Genomic DNA, 20,574 nt, shown 5'->3' with positions numbered 1-20,574 from the left:
CTTAAAATTATCCCTGCAAAGCCTTCAAGTAGGGCTAGCACCATACCCCGCTCTAAATGCCCCTGGCTGCTGGCTGCCTCCTGGTGTAGTTTCCTCACCAAAATGCTCCATGGAAGTAGATATGATGTCCTGATTTCCTTTGTTTGAAAAGTCTGGTTGAAGCAGAAAATTAACCTTCTTTTAAAAGACTTTGCTGCTAACTAAAGTTCTACTTCTATTTGTCAAGCAGTGCTTGGACACAGGAAGAAAAGCAAATCGATTATGTAAATAGGTGGACAACTTTAGGAAACACAGACCAGTGACCCTTGGAGCTCAGAGAACCAAGGTTGTAAAATGTAGATGCCTCCTGACAGCTTTTGCATGTGTTTGTTTACCTGCAGTGAATTCACATGGGTTGAAACAACATTTAAACTATATGCAGAAGAGAACATTTATCATAGTTGAATTCTGAGGTCATTCAAGTATTTTAAATGAATGTTTACCCTAACCATCATTAATTAGATATACAGGAATTATGTGGCCATTAAATACTTTTTTCTTTATTGTAGTAAAATCGTTCAAAAAGGAAAGGGTTTAATATAAACTCCATTGGTACAATCTATATTTACAAGAAGCAGGAATAGACATCTGTCCTGAAGATATTTGACTGAACACACAATCATCACTTACCTCGCCACAAGGATAATATAGCAAAGCAGCAGAAAAGTTTATATTTGAACGTCTCAAAGTATCCATTTTTGTATTTTCCACTACTTCAGAATGGATAGTAACATATGGATTCCACATAAATAGACCTGTTCCTAATAAACTGGGATTGATGTGTAATTTCATTTTCAGTGATTCATCTGTGAAACACCCTGGGTTATTTTACATGGAAGCATATGGTTCACATGTGTACAGTGGTTTTCTGTGGTGATTGACATCTGTATTCTTCTAATAAAGTCCTAGTTGCACAGATGTGAGCTGCTGCCTTCTTTTTATGTAGACAAATCCTACCTTTGAAAATATCCTTACCTGGACCATGAATGTGAACATTTCTACCTTACACACACACACCATGACCATGTTGCCTGGAACATAACATAAATAATTTCATGCCATATATTTCAGCTCTTAAACAGATGTATGTAGACACCTTTATCTCTTTTTATGTTTGTTTATATCATCACATCTGTTTTAAATTATAAGCTCAAATAGGGCAGTGACCATGTCAATTTAATATTATGCAGACAATATCCAATAAAGCATAATTCACTTTCAGTACTTTGCTAAGTATTTGTCAATCAAGTTGATGTTGTTAATGACTTGAAGGGAAAAAATAGTTTATAACCTGATTGTAAACACCTTTTTCACTTCAAGTATTTGCTGTAAATGGCTCTGTTTTCAATTCTACATATTGTAACTATCCAGGTAACAAATTGAGCTATATAATTTTGAGCAGAAATAGTGTAATTTAGAATAATTCTCTGATGCATATATGAGATTTCAAAAGGGCAAAGTTCAATGAAAGTTTCATGAGGCATATAGCATTTTAACTGAGGGTAGATGAAACTTGGGTGCATTAACAATGAAGAAAAAAGAAAGATGAATTAGTTCAGAGCATGGATAAGGCAAGCAAATCTGGGTCCAAGGCCTGATTTAGCCACTTATAGACGGATTTATAGGGGAAGTCAGTTAAATATCTAAGGATTTGTTTTCTCATTTGGAAAATGGACTGTGATGGTTATTGTGACAAATATATGATTAAGTAGCTTAATACTGTACCTGTCCTAAGGAAAACATTTATAAATGTTAGCTTTTACTCTCAGTCAGATATTAGCAACTTTGAGTAAAATTTCACCCGAATTCTGAATAGTGAATTTAAAAGAAAAAAACAGACAGAGGACAGTTGGCAGGCTATATTTGGAAACCTAAAACATCTCATTGAAATGTCATGTACATAAAATAAAAAAAAAAGTCCTCTCTTAAAAAGTCATCTTTTCCCTATTATTTTCTACATTTCCTCAGCTGGCAGAGTATTATCATGAATATTGATATTACTGTGAATAATACACTGCCAGTATATAGGTTACTTTTGCTTTTAAGTTCTATTACTCATCCTCCAGTACATATTAGGCCGGGATATATTGTGGACTCTGATTCTTAACTGAGTATTGTGAAGAACCCCTGTTTGCCTTATTTCTAAGTTAATAATAAGCATTTGATTCATACATCAGAAAGAGTGTTTGGCCACACTAACACACATAACTAGTCATATGATCTAACCTCACTTCATCAAGAAACATGAACAGCTAATGTATAGTATTCAATTAGAGCAGCTAATGTATTGTATTCATGAAGTGCACCTCTGAAGTAGCCAAGCTTTTTATCAAAGAAATCTAAAGATTTTATTTTAGGTAATATGCAAGTATTTTTCTAATACTCTTCACTTCCCCAAATTTTATTTGTTTCCCAGGTTTATATGTATTGTATTTTTTATTCCCACTAATGTTATTGTATTTTTTATTCCCACTAATGTTTTATCTCGGATGAATTTAAATTAATTTCCTATGGTAAAAAATCATTTCAAAATAGAACTTTTATTTCAAATTAATTTAATTTCCAGAGACTTAAAAAGAAAATTTGCTATATTCTTGGTTGTAAGCATGTACTTCTCCCTTTAAGTATCCCAAAACAAAGAAGTTTTAGGAACTATAGTGGTAAAGCCAACTGAAAAATTAGGCCTATTGCCACAAGTACATTACCTCAGAGTGTATTCAGAAATATCCATTGAAATATGATTATAACAAGCATTTAAGTTGCTTGTAATTTTACTTTGATTCAAGAAACATGTTTTAAGATATCTCAATGTATTGTAATACTGTGAGAGAAATATGTACTAAGTGCTTTTAATACATTTATTTTTAATAGATCGTGTATATGTATATAATGTGTGTGATTTTTAGCACACACTAAAGAGGTGACTTTTATTATATTCTGTTTTTTCTGAAGTTTTTATAGTGAGCATTACTACTTTATATATGTTTTGTTACATTCTCTGGGATCTATGTATGATTTAGAATTTCTGTACTTGAGACCTAGTCTTTAAAAATGTACTTAGAGAAATGCATTATTTCTTCTTACCAAGTGTTCTAGTGGCAACTATTTTACCTAAGCTAGCTATTTGATTATGATTTAACACTCAAAATAAGTTAAGGAGAGGAGGTAAGACAGAAAGTTTAGATTTATAATTTTGGTTGAAAGCAAAAAACTGCAATAGACTCTTTGAATGTGACAATACAATGGTTGAACTGTAGATTGCAATACAATGGTTGAACTGTAGGACATGCAGATGTGGAAGTAACTTTTTACTCTCAACCCACCTAAATGCCAGATTTGGGGGATGAGTTTATCTATACTTCTAATAGGATCTATCATTATTTTAATAAAATTTGCAAAAAAAAAAGTTTCTCCTTATATACTCAGTGGCCTCATACAGCAATAATTTCCATTTTCTTTATTAGAAAAGTTGCTGAAGGAAACATTATTGGTATTATGAATAAGAACAAATATCTCTTCAAATATGGGAAATTACCATGTGGGACTTATCAAATAGCATTTTAGGTGTAATGTGATAATTTTTATGCATATAATCTACAAGTACAAATAAGTAAGCTAGATTTGCAATTTAAAGTATGTTTAACCTTATAAACTGATACTTTGAACATATTCATCATAGCATGTTATATTTAATTATTCATGTGTTTGTTCAGCTCGATGTTGAAATTTTCGGAGACTAGAATTATGTCTTATTTATTTTTATCTCAGCTGCTAGTACAGTGCCTGACACTGGGAAAATATTGGTTGAAATAAGGAATGTATGAAAATCAGGTTATTGTATTGTGTTGATTATTCTGATAATTACAACTTTCCAATAGTTTGTTTATTTTATACATTAGTATATGTGGGCTTATGTGAGAAATTCTATTATTTATAACACTTCTGAGAAAATATCCTGAATTTAAATTTAAAAACAACTTATGCAAACGTCCTGTATTTGGTAAGCTACACACATTCACCATGGTTCTGCCATTTGGAATCTAACATTCTTACAAATTGGATTTTCAGTTGCTCCTTCTACTTACTTTCAAATTTCTTCGTTATAGGAAACTATTCAATGACAGAATAGGAAATATCAACCATCTTTTTTTTCTTTTATAATATGACCAATGTCCTATTTTTAGTGAAAGCAGTAAGTGTACTCTATAGACAGCAATTTTAAAGAATTCAGAAATAAGGTTTTCTGTTTATCCATCCAAAGAGGCCCACTAACATTTTGAGAAGAATTTGGAGGTTATATATTTTAAGGGAAATTATAATCAGCCTGTAGAATCTAACTGAATATTTTCCATGCATGTCTATAGCCTGTTCAATTTTCATGGTTGTCTTTTGGGATGGCATGTGAATTTATGGATGACAGCTTTCCTAATTCCAAACAAGTGTTAGAATTTCTTGGTTCAACATTTTAATTTTTTTTATGGTTTCTGATTTTTGAAATCTGATTCCCCTTCTTGATTGGTCATTGATTGTGAGATTTATGGTAGTAATTCCTTGCTGCTAATAGAGATCATATTTCTTCCCAGAATAAAGGATGCAGAGAACTGAATATTTTATTTCATCTCTGAGTTTTACTTGCAGTATTAATAATAGCAAAGTATACTTGATTGTTTTTCCTTGTTGTTTCTCAAGTGCTACATAGGGAAGGTTTTAAATGACTAATATTCCTAGACTTTTAAGAATAATAGTAATAATTTATTGAACCTTAATAAAGATCCAACTGACTAGAATCTTCTGGTAGTAGTGTCCTTAGTGTGCAATTAGTTAGAAGCTGACTAGCATTTGCTAGCTAAGTTTATAGCCATAGGATTGTAAGATCATTCCTTAACCACAGCTATCCCTTACCAAACATTTTATTAAAGTGGAACATAATGAATCTAATGATATTTGTGAGAATTTGTAAGCATATGAATTTACAGACATCCAGTACAGCTTAAAAAAATAAGCACTATAAGTTTAGTTTATAATGGAAATGAAATGAACTGATAGCCAGCAATGGTTGTCAGAAATTAAAATTTCCATGTTGAACCATAAAGTTTAAATTTATTTTATGTGATAGTATTTCTTAAGAGTCTATGTTGTTTCTCTTCTGGTCTGGAATGGGTTTTTTGCTTTGTACATTATATATACAACTATCCATATGCCTTTTCTCACTCTCAACTCTACGAGAAACACACATACACACACACAGACACCCTTAACAAGAGACTTTTAGTCAATTTCTTCAACAGACATGCACTTATTTATTCTAGGAATTGTGCCAAATTCTGGATGAAACAATGGTTCTAAATTTTACTGCCTATTCTTGGGTTGCTTGGAAGTAACAAAGATGTGAGAATTAAAGTCTGGTTGATACTAATTCCTGTGATCTGCCCCCTTGAATCTGGCTGGGCTTTTAACTCATATATATTGTAGAATGCAGGGAAAAAGTGATGACCTTTGATTTCAAAAGACTAGGTCAGGAAAGGTAGCCTGTGCTAGAATGCTGGGCTTTTGTATAAGAAGGCTTCACACCCAAGGCCACACATTATAAGGAAACCAAGCCATGCAGACCCTCAAATAGCCAGTCCTAGACCACCCACCAAGTGTCAGTTTTCAGATGATTCCAGTGCCCAGCTAGCTTGCATCCCCAGTTTCTAGTACCCACAGATAAGACACTGACACCAGGACAAGGAGAAATCATCCCACTATGCCCAGTTCAGATTCTTGATTTATAGAAAGAATGATCATAATAAAATAGTTTTATTGTTTTATTCCATTAGTTTGGGTTGATTTATTACACTGCAGCGGTTGCTGGAACTTAGATGTAGTTGACTTAGTATGAACTATGGGAGAATGGGAGATCATTTCTTTGCCAATATGAGTGTGAAAAGCCTCCTAACAGTGGTGATAGCTGAACTTGATTTTTAGTAGTGAATGGGAGTCTGCTAAGTAAAGATGATAAAGAGTCATCATGCTGAGGGAACTGTGTAGAGAAATATGGCGACTAAAAGAGAAGGATGTGTTTGGTGGATGTGCAGTTTGGTATGGAAAAGCATTCAATAGCAGAATGATCAATCTGAAGCTAGATCTCATGCAATGATCTTTTTCTTGGTTACTCCATAGGAGTTGTAGCTGTAGCCCTGTAGCATTGGGAAATAACAATGAGGTTAGAAAGATGGGCTGAAGGAGAAAGAAATGACAGGTCAGGCAAAAGGATAATCATGAAGTTCTGGTGATAAATGATCAAGGTTAAGATGTATTGCTTTCATATGGTGGCAAAATGAGATCACTTAAGTAACAGTGGTTTGAACTGTTAACCAGTTCTTTACTGAATCTGTGTACTCAAAGCTTTATAATTAAATGTTACGACCAGTCCTGCATTATGGCTTATTGAATGAACACATTTACAAAACATTGATCTCATTGTTAATGCTTCCTCTCAATGACATATACAAGCTCCCTGCACCAAGAATTTTGCAGAATTATGGTTAAATCCTACCATTTTTATATTTTTCTTAAACCATTAAATGCAAGGAACATTTAAAGAAATGAGACCACATTGCATCAGTTAATGCAATGATTGGGCTACCTGCCATACATACTCTGCTTCCTCAATATAAGCATTAATTCAGTAGAACTTTTTAAAATAAGTAGTATTTTATACAATCATAAAGTCTATATATGGATATATAGCATACTTAGTAAATATAGTTATATAAACATAACACACAAGGTCATAAATGGCTTTCTGGATAGACTGCTTCACATATTTTTAGTTTGATAAACAGGTGAGTATTGTTACTAAAATTTTTTTTGGAAGCATCCACAAAATGGGGTTTTCTAAGGCAAAAAAGGTTAGCAAAGTCTTTCTCCTCCAGTCATTCTTGAGCATATAGACCATGTGCCCGTGGCTTGTACAGCCTTACCTACATAGTTAGTTGTTGCCCACTGTGAGATAGAGGCTTGTTGTAAAATCATTGTTTCCCCTTGTACAATTTTGGTTTACTTAACAGCTTTTTTAATCAACTTTATATTGTGAAAATAAAAAGTCACAGAAACCTGTAGATTATTTCCATCTGCCTTCTTCCTGTGCTCTGACCCCTTCCTGATTAATTTCACTTTTAAAAGGTTTATTTTATTTATGCATACAAGAGCGGGGTTGCATGCCAGAGGTGCTGGGGTTGAGATGAGAGGATTCACCAGAGACAGAGTAGGGAACAGAACAGGCAGAGATACACTGCTGACGGGAGCAGCGGATGAGATAAGGAGAGTTGTGCTCTGCCATGTGGGTCACCTCCCTGGCTGGGGATTGAACTCATGCTTCAGTACCTATAGATAACTTCATAGTGCTGAGACTCAACCCCTTGCACCACCAGGGAGTCCCCTGAAAGTTTCTTTATGAGACAGACCTTCTCCCAGAAAATGAGCAGGGACTCACTTTTGTTTGCTCATAATATAAAGTTGAATTAATATACTATGTAAGAAAGATGGTTTCTAAGTTTGTTCATTTAATGTATCAGATCTGTAATAGTTATTTTATATAAAAATTGGTGAGGTTACAAATAGTCTGTCTTTTCTGTAGAGTCAGGCTGCAGATCATCCTTAGTTATCCATTCCATGAAAAGTATTCAGTAAAGTTTGGGGCAGACTCATATCCAGCAAATCGAAAGGGAAGAAGATACAACCACAGCACAAGAGGCTGCTTTGTGAAAGAGTTAATTAGAGAGGGGAATGTTAAGACCACTAAGAATAAAGTACACTAGCAAGGACCAAATTAATAGGAAAAATATATGAAATGAAGTAAAAACTTATTTTCTTTACTGTAAACAAGACAGGAGAGTTTAACAAAAAAAAAATCTGATAAACTGTGTAGTAAAATCAGTTAGATGATGTTTAAAATTTTGAGAAAAGAGAAATGTGCAGAAGGAACAAAACTGAGTACTTGCTTGCCAGGGAAGCTTATTTATTTATTTTCAGACTAAATTAAAATTCCCAGTGAAAAAAATTCACCAAATTCGCCAATTTGTGTTCCTAAAAAGAAGGAAGTAGGTGTTTTTAGGTGTTAGAAAAGAGACTTGTGGTAGTTATGCTAATTATGGGTCAAAAAATAGGTTCTGAAGAGGACAGGATGAATCCATAGATCATTGTTACGCAGTTGTTTAAAACAAGCCCCATGATTTATTGGCCCAGAATAGTTCCAGCAGTTGGGTTCAGTTAGGATCTGATGTACTGAGTCACTCAGAATGCATGATCAGAGCACAGAATTTGCAGGCTCAGTGCAAAATTTGTTTTGCCTGTTTGTTCAAAATTATTTTTTTTAAAGATTTATTTATGTATCTAGAACTGGAGTACAGAGAGGTGTGGGGGTTGAGAGGATTCACCAGAGACAGAGAGGTGAACAGGCAGATATTCTGAAATACACTGCCGAGGGGAGCAGTAGACTGGTCAGGAGAGTCTGCTGTGCCATGTGGGTCATCTCTCTGGCTGGGATTCAAACTCTTGCTACAGTGGCTGTGGTAGCTTCATAGTACTGTGCTTTTGCCCAGTGTGCCACCAGGGAGGCCCTCAGAATTAAAATTTTAAGTGAGTAACAGCAGAGCACTAGCCCAAGGAAAACCTTCTAACCATGTGACTGTAAACACAGGTCGCACACTCTAAGGATAGCATCGTGGTCCTTCAGATGCCTGCTTTTTAGAACTATTACAGCAAAACATGGTACTGTTCTGTTGCCCCTGGACTAGGGCTCCTGTAAGTGTTTATCTAGGAGAGCTCAATGGTTCAGTGTCCCTTATGCCTTGGATTGTTCGTTTGCTCACTTTTGTCTGTATCCCATAAGTGCTTAATAAACAGTAGGTGGGTGGGTGGGTGGGTAATGGATAGTCGTTGTCAGCCTGAGTCAAAGACTCTGGCTCAGTTAATCTCTAGATAAGAAGACCCGATATCCATTCTTTTGAACTTCAGATCATAGTGGGAAGGACTAGCGGATGCATCTTCTGGCTAACATGAAAGTTTCTTTTAGCTATGATCTTACTACTCACCCTTTTATTCTGTCAGTTATCCTGAAACTGATCAAAGCCAATTGAATAAAATAACAAACCCTAAAAATAGTAAAACTCGAGTGACAAACAGAATAACGTCCCCTAAATGTGTCCACAAATTAATTCCTAGAATCTGAGACTATGTTACGTCACATGGAAAAGGGAAATAAATGAAGTTTGCTAATCATCTGAGCTAAAAAATAACTAAATTGTACTGGATTTTTGACCTTGATCCAGTGCATCACAGAACATCATAGGTGGAAGAAATGTAGAAGACGAGTTTCAGAAAGAAATAATGAAAGCAGCAAGGTCAGAGTGATGTCAGAAGTCCACCGTTTACTCCTGACCTTGATGATGGAGGGGATGGCTATCTACAAACTAGACAAGCCAGGAAACAGATGCTCCACAAACGTGTCCAGCTCTGCCAACATCTTGATTTTAGTCTAGTGAGATCAAGGTCAAACTGTAAGATAATGAACTTATGTTGTTTTAAGCCACAACGATATGGTAATTTGTTACAGCAGTAGCAGGAACTAAGACAGCTGGTTCCACACTGTGGTGAAACTATCGCTCCTGGCCCCCACATCACTGAATTCTGGGGCTGATAATATTGTCTTCCCATGTTCTTTCTTTTCAGTTCTCTTGGTAGCCAGAAATAGAGTTCTGTCTCTGTGTGTGTGTGTTTCATTTTCTCTCATTGAACCAGTAAATTTGGGGGTTCAGACTTCTAAATGTTACATTCTCAGGGAATCAAGCAGGGCAGCCTGTTACAGAGAATGCTAGTTTCTTAGGAAGTTAATAATTGAGATAATCAGTGTTTCTGCTGCCGGATTCATTTGTATAATCCAGGCTAATGATCTTCTTTATTCTTAAAGTATTTTTAAAATATAAAATAAATTTTTTAAAAAAACTAACAGTTTAAGATAATATCCATCAAAACATATCCATATCCTTCATCCTAACCCCTCTCCCCAGAGTTGGAAATTACCAGTTTCTTGGGAGTCTATTCTAGACATTCAGGTGTGTGTGTGATTTGAATGTGTGTGTGTGTGTGTGTGTACTCATTTTCCTATGGTGTTCTGTACCCTGCTTTGTTTAACCTAATAAATTAATTAACCAGTTTACTTATGGAAGAACTTTCATATTTCATACTTACGGAAGAGCTGTACTATGTGCACATGAAACACTTAAAGAATACTCATAGAAGAAAAATATTTTCCAAAAATTATGGACAACAGATTTCACTTTCTTACAGTGTCTCATGAAACTATGTATTGAGAAACATTATACAACACCAATTGCCTTCCTCCCGTGAGCCCCATTCACTGGTGTAGCATGAAGGGATGAATTTTGGAGGGAACCTCGGTAATATTCTGGCTCTGTTGCTGACCTGCCAGCTCTCTCCCATGGGCACTGGCTATGTGACTTTGGCAAATTGCTAAACGTTATTGACTCTTGCTAATACTTGAATTTATTTCACCATTTCCTTATTAGTTAATAGATGTAATCTTTAGACCATTTGTGAGCCCAGTCAAGTAGCATAGCCTCTCCACTTGAGAAATGTCTATTCCAGTGACAGAGGCTCCATTTGCTGCAAACCAAACAGCACAAAGCAAGTTTTTCTTAAAATGAAAGTGAAGGAGAATCATTTTCTACCAAGATGACAGTTTGTACTTTAACAGGTATATATCAACATTAGCAAACGTCATTTCAAAACTTACAAGGAATGAAGGATAAAATGGATTAATACAGGGTTTTGAGGTATTGACTTTTATAAAGCATGTATAGATTTTATTGATCATTACTGAATTACTGAAGTCATGCTTATACACACACACACACGCACATATTTTTTATTTAGGTAACATTGGTTCACAGTACTGTATATGATTCAGAAACATAGAGTGTCACCTCTTCATGTTAGCACACCATGCCATCACTAAGCCACCCATCATCCATTGTGTCCCTTACCATTGTTATTCTCTAACTCTTTGTTTTATTTCTTTGTATCCCAAATATGAGCAAACCTTGCAGTATTTGTCTTTATCCATCTGGTTTATTTCACTTATTATAAGCCCTTCCATTTTCATTCACGTTGTCTCAAATAGCAAGAGTTTTTGTTTTTTTTTTAACATAGCTGAATAATATTGCAGTGTATATTTATACCATGTTTTCTTGATCCATTTATCTGTCCTTAGACATTTAGATCATTCCTATAACCTGTCTGCTAGGACTGCAATGCACATAGGGGTACATATATCCCTTCAAAATTGTGTTTTTGAATATGCAGGTAGATACCTACTAGTAGAATTGCTGAGTCATGTGGTAGATCTGTTTTTTGAGGAACCTCCATACTCCCTTTTCCAAAGAGACTGCATCAGTTCATGTTCCTACCAACAGTGTAGGGTTTCTTTCTCTCCACATCCTCACCAACACTTGTTTCTGAACTTCTTCATATGACCCATATGTGATATCATCACATGATTTTTATTTGTATTTCCCAGATAATAAGTGATGAACACATTTTCATGTGTCTTTTTGCTCTGTTTATCTTATCTGGAGAAGTAGTTCATCTGCTAAATTGTTTTTTTTTTTTTTTTTTTTTTGAAAAGTTTGTTATTTAGTTCTCCACAGGTCTTGAATAACTGGTGCCTTGTCAGATGCATGAAGTGTTCATATTTTCTCCCATTTAGTAGTGTATTTTTTCATGTTTATGAGTTTACAACACTATGCAGCATCACAAAATTTCCCAACATATAACTCTGAAATTGAATCATTCGTGTGAATTATGGATACATTTATCTTAATTTTTAATATGACTTATTTAGAATTAGCATATTTTCCTAACACCTATAAAATATCTAAGTACTTTTGAACATTAAATATATTCACTCTTCATTATTCTATTTTTTGTGCTTTTTTGAAAATTACTTATTTGAAAAGCATATTCCCATTTCTTCTTGTTTTTGATACATTTAAGCCTCATAGTAATATTTCTCAGAAAAGGTATCTGGAGAATCTAATTGAAAATAACTGGCACAGTTTCTCTTACTTGCCATTTTATTGCCAGAAGCATAATTTCAACTTCTCTTCTTTCATTTTCCCAGGCCAATGAAATGCCAACTAGGCCTACTGAATTCTGGACAATGTTCAACACTTGTTTTACTAAATCCCCGTGACTTTTGGTTTTTATAAGGTCAACTAGGAAGTTGTCCTTACTGTTCCCATTTATTCTGAGATCAATTTTTTAAATACTAAAACTTATTTTGAAAATACATGGTAACTTTGGTGATATCAACTCTTTAAACAATTTTTTTAAACTTTTCTATCTAAAAGATGTTTCTATAGGTGAGTTTATGCCATAGTGAAGTCACTAGTATTACTTAGCAATAGCAAGTATCTTGATTCTTTGATTTAGTTGTTTTTTAATGATCATTTAATTTTGTTTTGTGTAACTGGAGACATAGGCCACGTAACAATTTATTTTTAAGTTTGGATTTCAAACATGATACCAACAGCCAACTGTTTTATATCACCATCCTGTCAAATGAGTAGGAGTTTCCAGGTCACAGAGACATCGATTATTATACTTCTTGTACTCATTTTGTTCAAGTCACTACCTTGACATGGTAAGAAATATTATCCTCAAACTGTGTTACAAAATTCAAGTAATTCATTCCAAACAATACTAATGCTTCTCATTTGAATGAGAAAAGTTTTTTTCAGCTCCAGCAATAGCATTTTAAACTTGACTGAGAAAATAGCTTGACAAATGAACCAATAAGTGGGAAAAAATATTTTTTTAAATGTTGATAATTCAGTTTCCAGAAATTTAGAGACGTCAATGATTGATTCTGACATTTTTGTTTTCAAGAAACTATCTCAGGATGAGATTTTCTTTTGACAAATCTGACTCTTGATGTAACTACTCATTGTTAATTACATGGTAGTACACTATTCATTGTTAATTACATGTTGGTAGTACAGTTTTGATTCAAGGTGTAATTTTTTGTGTATGTGATGTAATACAGAGTGAAATCAAGCTAATAGAACTCTACAATTATATTATTGAGAACATAAGTCCTCTTTTAGTAAGGCTGTCATCACCTGGAGCAGTTTCATTTCATCCTCTTTATTGAAAAAAGTCCTTTTAATTTAGTTTTTAACTAAAAGACAATTTCTTATTGTGTCATTAGCCTTTCCTCCTTACACATATTGTTCATTTATGCCACAGATTTTTATTGAGAACCTGTATTTTGCAAAATAATCTGTGTTCAACCATTTGATCATAACTCTTAAAATTCAGGGATCAAAAGAACTTCAGAATCAATTATAGTAATCCTAACCTTGTACAAATAAAATTAAGAAACTAAAGTCCAGAAGGTACAATCTCCTGAACAAAATCTCAGTTGACAGAGCATAAATCAAGATCTCCTAATCCTGGATTCACAGTTCCTCCTGTTGAACCACAAAGTCTATAAACCTATCTGACAATTCACCTGAGTCCTAAATATTATATAATGCTAATGGAAGTTCCTAAGGTGATAAAGCACTCTGAACAAATTGTCTTACATAGACCTTGTTTTCAATCAACTTATACGAACCTTAGGATGAAAAGGCACATTTGAAAAAAAATGAGAACTGAAAAGTTTAATTGATAGCTTCCTAAGGAAGGAATTATGTGCCTACTTTTATCTATTTACTGTATTTCCCTAACACAGTGAACTATTGGTATTACATACTTAACAAATATTGATCAGATGATAAAACAACATATTGAAATATCAAATGTAAACATTAGTGACTCTAAAATACAAAACTCATCCTGAATGTGGAGACTTTCTTTTTTAAAAAAAAGACTTAGTTATTTATGGATACAGAACTGGGGTACAGGCCAAAGGAGTGATGGGTGAGAAGATTCACCAGAGACAGAGTGGAGAGCAGAACAGGCAGATGGATGAGAGGAGAGGAGCAGCAGGTGGGTCAGGAAAGGTATACCACGCCATATGGGTCAACTTCCTGGTGGGGGCTTTCCTGCTGCAGTGGCTTTGGAGAGCCCCATAATGTGGTGCTTTAACCCATTGCGCCACCAGGGAGAGCCCTGAATGTGGAGACTTTTTTTAACTGTCTATAAGGGAGATTCAGAACTTAAAGTGAACCTTAACTAATGTATAGACTTTTACTGGGCTAAAAGAAACTTTAAGTTTCATAAAGTTATTTCACCTTATTTCACAGCAGATGTATAAAGGATCAGGGAAGAAAATAATAATAATAATGAACAACTATATACCAGAGACATTGTGGAGTGGAGAATGAGATAAAAAATGGGTGGGAGGGAAGTCCATTTTACTATGGTGATGGCACACGAGTGATTTGGTGGTGGGAAACCCACGGGAATTACAACTGAGATGAAAAAAGGCACAAAATGATGTAAAAATATTATATATTTTTTAAGTTATAAAAATAAAAAATTATATAGGAAAAGTGATCCCATTTTTGTAAAAAAAATTCAAAAGTACAAATAATGCAAATTAGGATAATATTTATTTTTGTTTTATTCTTTTTAATTTTCAGATTTACAAGAAGTCTTATAATAAGCATTGTCAAGTACTACCTTGACAATGATTTAAACTTTGGGGAGGTTACTATTACATACATAGTTTTAAATTTACTCTTTTCATTTTATGTTAATTTTAACATCAAAGCCTCTAGAAGGAATCACTTGTCATCTTCACAATGCATTACTGCCTCACACCTCAGCATTCCTATGAGGCTCATGTTGTCTGAACCTTGTTTGTCAGAATAAGACTGAACATGTCTCACCTCTAGTAACAACCAACCATGGTTCATTGTATGCATGCACTCAAGAGGCAAGGACCCTGTGATGGATTCATTTTCAATAATTTGTGTGACTAAGTACACTACAAGTGTACGTGTTTTCAAAATGCTGATGTTTGGGGAGTTTTCTTTCTTTTTAATTAAATGGAGCTTCTATGTAATTTATGTAGTTTTAGCAGTTAGTAATGTTATTTTCCAAATATTTTGTAGAAATTCACAAGCTTTTTACATTTTCTCTTTTAATCTGGATCATCTGTGAGGCAGAATGATGATCTCACTTTTAAAAGTGAGAGAGTAAGTGTCCATGTAGGTTTTAAAGGTTCACTTAAAGTCACACAGCTAATAGGAAATAGAGTCAGATTTAAAGGGACTTGGCATCAAGTCCCTTTCTCTTAAGGCTATTCCCGGCTGCTGTTATTCCTCATCTTTCTTTGCTGCTGGAATTATGGTAGTGTTTCTGATCACTGGATCACCGCAACCTAATTGTCATGTCCCAGAAGCTACCTCTATTTGTCAATATTGAGCTTGTTCTATTTAGGCTCCCCAGAGAAATACTGACAAGGTTTGTACCAAGGTATAAACATGTGTTCCAGAGCTGTATTTCTGATTGAGCTCAGTTTGCCCTTCCCAAGGCCAATTAATAGTCCACAATCTTATCTTTTGTCCAAGGACTCAAACAAAACATTTCCATAAATATATAGGAAATGCAACAAAATTTCATTTGCCAAATGAGATATATAGATTTCTGTAGATGAGTGTGAACCAGTAGCATTTCATCAACTGCCAAAATGTGAGGTCATTATTGGTTATATACACACAGTCAAATAGCCACTAAAGGACATTTGTGATCAGGATTTTCTGCTTATTAATAGGTGAAATTTAAGTGAAATGGAATCACTAACAAATGGCTTGAAGAGATTATGTCTTCAATAAAAATATTAGTATCACACAAGATATTGTATTTCTTGACTTTAATTATGAGTGGTGTTGTAGGCCCTTGATTTTTTATTAACTTTAGAATAGATAGATTAATCCTAAAGCAGTTAAAGAAATTAAATTCCCTCGATCTCTTTCTTTATGTTAGCATATCATCGGCAATACATCTCTAAAACAACTCTGAAACAGGATTAAACTTTTATTTTCTTATTTCCTTGTTTTCTTTTACTCCATATGGAATTTTTAAATAAAATATCTTGATTCTTTTTTTTTTTTTACTTTAGGCTTGATCCTCCAGTACCTGAGACATTGAAAACGCACAGCTCAGCTGAAAACATGTCTTTAGAAACGCTAAGAAACAGCAGTACAGAAGACCTCTTTGATGAGATTTAACTGTCTTAAAAATAGACTTTGATGTTCACTAGACTGTGTTTTCTATTCATTTCTTTAAACTGAAATAGCAAATGTTCTATTCAGGAGCAGCTATTACTGCACCTTACAATTTAATTACATATACACTGAGTTGAAACCATTGTGCAAAATGGATTACATATGTATATGAAGATATGATTTGATGACAGTGGTACATTATTCTAAACTATTCACTCAGCGAGCCTATAATTACATAAAATCTCAGAGTTTTTGTTGCAAAGGACACATTTATCTTAATCAGTTCACACATATTCTATGCAGTAGTTGTCTAACATCCTGTCTGGGAAGATATTGGAACTAGGACAAAGAAAATGTCCACAGTTCTTTTTTAGTCATACTCTGAACAATGAGGTTAAGCATTTTAATAGGAGAAACAATGTATAAAATCTTTCTAGTTTGTACACAAACATTCTGAAAATCTGATGATAAAAATTTTGATAATTTAAGATTTTGTGTTCTTATTAGATGTATTTATTTTTATTTTTTTCTTTACTATAGTAACAGATCTTTGTATTTATTAATGTAAGCATAACTCCCTCTGTGTCAAAAGGCATAATTTTCAGAAACTATCGATAAAATATTTACATTTCCTATACAAATGCCCTCCGTGAAGATGAAGACCTTGCTGGATTTGCTTAGATATCATCAGTAACACATGGCACAGTTTTTCTTAATAGTCTTCCTTTCTACTTTCTAGCCTCTAACTCTTCTTTCCAGTTAAACATCCATTTCCTCCTTACTGCTCAAAGATAACAATGACCACCATGTTTTGATAGCCAATGATTAGTCCATTCCCAGTCCTCATTTTCCTAAGCCTCTCAGTAATTTTTGACAATCACTTCTTAGTAAATGTTTTCTTCACATGATATTTGGAATCACATGTGCTCTTTGTATTCCTCTTTCTTTCTGGTTGCTCTTTTTTTTTTTTTTTTCATAAAGATTTTATTTATTCATACAGAACTGGGGTACAAGCCAGAGATGTGGAGGGTGAGAGGATTCACCAGAGACAGAGTGGGGAGCAGAACAGGCAGATCTACAAAGTACACTGCTGAGGGGAACAGCGGGGGTCAGGAGAGGTCTGCCACCCCATGTGGATCTCCTCCGGGGCTGTCGGGAATCGAACTCATGCGAAAGTGGCTTAAGCTTCTTAATGCTGTGCTTTAACCCGCTGTGCCACCAGGGAGGGCCTCTGGTTGCTCATTTTTGAGGTTTATTGGCTGCCTCCTTCTCCTTTGCCTAGTAGTTAAATATTTGGGTATCTCCAGCCTCCTCCTTTCATGCCCACATTATCTCCTTTGGTTATCTGTGGCTTCAAATCATACCTCTATACTAATAAGTATAAAATTAGTTCTCTTTTTATAATTAAGTATATATAATCAATATATAAATGATGTGTATAAAATAGTATACTAACTATATTAAAATTCTACTCAGTCACATTGGAATTTTGATTATTGATGTCTAGATTAATCACTATCATTAATTTGTCACAAAGGAGGCTCTTAAACATTATTAAAAATATGTGTATCAAATCTGGATACACCTTGACTTTTTTCTCAAATCAGGATGAATACATTAATCTGCTTTTACCTTAACTTGATTGTTTTAGTACTTCCAAAGCAGAAGTATGATTATACCCCAGTAGCCATTTGTTCCCAATTTTCCCCACCTAATAAATTTCCAGTCTTTACCAATTTCCAGTCTTTCCAAGCCAAAAAAAAAATGAACATTCCCTAGTTCTTACTCCCCAAAATGCTACTTGACTGTGTCTACTTCTCTTTCTATTACACAGGACTCCTTGCTTGTCTCTGCTTAATATCCTACCCCTCTCCCATCCACCCAAACTGAATTTTTAAATCAGTGATAAGGTCATTTCACTGCCTGGATTAAAACCTTCCAACAGTAATCCACTTGAATAAATATCTACATACCAAAACCTAGAAGACTGGCATTATCTGTCCCCTCCCCCTCCCCGGTCCCCTGCACCTTTCTCTTTACCTGCTATGCCCCTTACTGTTCCTCAGTAGGCCAGATCACATACATCATTGGTTTCTTCTCGTCTTTCAGAGCTGGCATCCAGTATAACCTCCTCAGAAGTGATTTCCCTGAAATAGTTATTTTCAGCTTCTGTATATTCATAGTTGTGTATCCTATTGAAATGTTCTATTCACTGTGCTTGTCACTGTGTGGAATCTTCTCTTGCTTTCCTTCCCTTTCTCTCTCCCTCCTTTCTTCTTTGTCTCCCAATCGAAAGCATACCTTCATAGCAGAGGGATAGCCATTTGTTTTGCCTTTCTTTCCTCTGGTATTTAGAATAGGGCTATCGTAAGACACTTAGTGTTTGTCTATTAGGTAAATGCATGAATTGGGCATAAATCAAGATTTAAGATATTTCAGAGATTTTGTGTATGAAATTGCAAAATCTCCAATTTATTTCATCTAAATAGACTAGAAATAACTAACCAAATTAGTATATTGTATATGAATATTATGTATTACAGATAGTGTGTGTATATTTGTGTATATGTGTATGTGTGTTTACATGTATTTAAGTGAAAATAAGAAGAAAACAGTATGTTGGCTTTTAACATAGTAGTACTGAGAGAGGAATGAAGTAAAGTTTTTCCCAAATAGCAATAAACAACTGAGCCTATGAAATTGATAATATTTCAAAAATGTCCTTGTATTTTTCTAAGTAGCTCTTTCCAACCTTCACTGTGTGTTGAGTTGATATATTTGGTCAGAACAGAACATAATAAACCTGTAGTCATGATTTCATTCTTTAATGCCTAGAGTAAAGATACTGAAGGGATGATTTTGTATTTCTTGTACAATGTGAATAATAACTATACATTTATTTTGATAATCAGGTTCTGTCTTCCCATCATGATTTTTTCTCAGGCTTTCTGTTGTCTATACTCACTGAAATGCAAGGCACAAGAATTGAGTTATAAGGCAGCATGACTATTTAAACCTTACTGCCTTCACTTTTAGAATAAGGAGATTGCATTTCTTCAGATTTTTTTTTTCAGTTTAAAATGTACAGTTCTTGCTCCTGGTATCAGGTGATATGGCTTAGGCGTCATTAGGGAAGTTCATGAAGGAAAAAGCCCCATCTCAGGAAGACATGTCTTTATTATGTAGTTTTAAAAGGTCAGAAAACTGTTTCAGAAATTTCTTCTTTCTTAGCAGCCTATAAATCAAATTCATAAAATACTGGACTTTATGTCTTTGAGCCAAGCAGTTCAGTGTTGGATAAGTTTGATTCAGTAAGTGTTTACAAGGATCAGTTATGTACAAAGTATAGATCTGAACCTAGTGGAAATTTAAGGATAAAACCATTCATTCACCAAATTTGTGAAGCATTTGGACCAGTTGTGCTCTGGGCACTAGGTGCAGCGGTGACTTTTATAGGTGTTTTGTGCTGTACAGCTTAGATTCTACCAAATGAAACTTGGGATCTACTCTCAATGCATAGAATAGATGAAGGGAGAGTTGCAATTGGGGCTCAAGACTAATAAATTAGCTGTAATATCAAGTAGGGTAGCATAAGTGACACAAAAACAAGAACAAAAGAATAAAAGTTATAGTAAGCCCATAAAATAAAAGATCCAGTTGGGAGCTTGGGAAAAATTGGTAGGGTTTGGGTAGAGAAACTGAGGTTTAACTTGATCAGAGGAGATTGCAGAAGACCCTGGGAGGCTAGACATATAGTTGTAGTGCCCACATTTGTAATTTTGAATAATCAGAATGACAAAGACAAGTTAGCACATACCCAAGGACCCCAAACTTTGAAGGGGTACATACTCTAAAAGGGATCTAGCTGTCTGCTCATAAAAGCAAAGAAAGTATGCTCTCAATGTACAAAGAGAGAACAGAGGAGGAAGGACATTCTTAACAAAACTTGTCTCTGGCAAGAACAGCCTGCCTCCATGTCTATCAGCCCCGAGTCTGCACATGTTTCTTTCCATGTATCTTGAAACTTGCAAGTTTCCACACAAGTCTCTAGGTACAAGTCAAAGCCATAGAAGCCACTTGCCTTCTGTGTTCCATAGCTCCCCTGTCCACTAAACCCTGCCCCTAACCCCCAGGCACTGCTCTGCGGGGGAAGTGGGGCTCATGGCACACACAGACCTGCAGTCCAGGACAAGAGCATATGAATGGGGTGGCACCTCCTCTTCCAGGCTGTCGCTGTATGGGTGAAAAAGAGGGGTGTTGGCCAGGGCTGTTTGTGGTGTGACTGTCTGCTGTG

General features: G+C 34.8%; 1 protein-coding gene across 1 annotated transcript in view; it reads left to right on the top strand.

Moving 5' to 3' along the window:
- The window catches only part of XRCC4 (X-ray repair complementing defective repair in Chinese hamster cells 4), a 167,746-nt gene extending 151,081 nt beyond the window's left edge, over nt 1–16,665 (top strand). Inside the window, exon 8 of the mRNA XM_012721759.1 lies at nt 16,175–16,665. Within this exon, the coding sequence (XP_012577213.1) occupies nt 16,175–16,283 (109 nt within the window). The 3' untranslated portion in view covers nt 16,284–16,665. The remainder of the gene's footprint in view (nt 1–16,174) is intronic.
- Nucleotides 16,666–20,574: the final 3,909 nt, after the last annotated feature.

The sequence above is a fragment of the Condylura cristata genome, unplaced genomic scaffold (genome assembly GCF_000260355.1).
Source record: "Condylura cristata isolate star-nosed mole 26May11 unplaced genomic scaffold, ConCri1.0 scaffold00007, whole genome shotgun sequence".
NCBI classification, from domain to species: Eukaryota; Metazoa; Chordata; class Mammalia; order Eulipotyphla; family Talpidae; genus Condylura; species Condylura cristata.
Note: the sequence above shows the minus strand (reverse complement) of the source record. Positions and strands in the feature narration are given on the sequence as shown.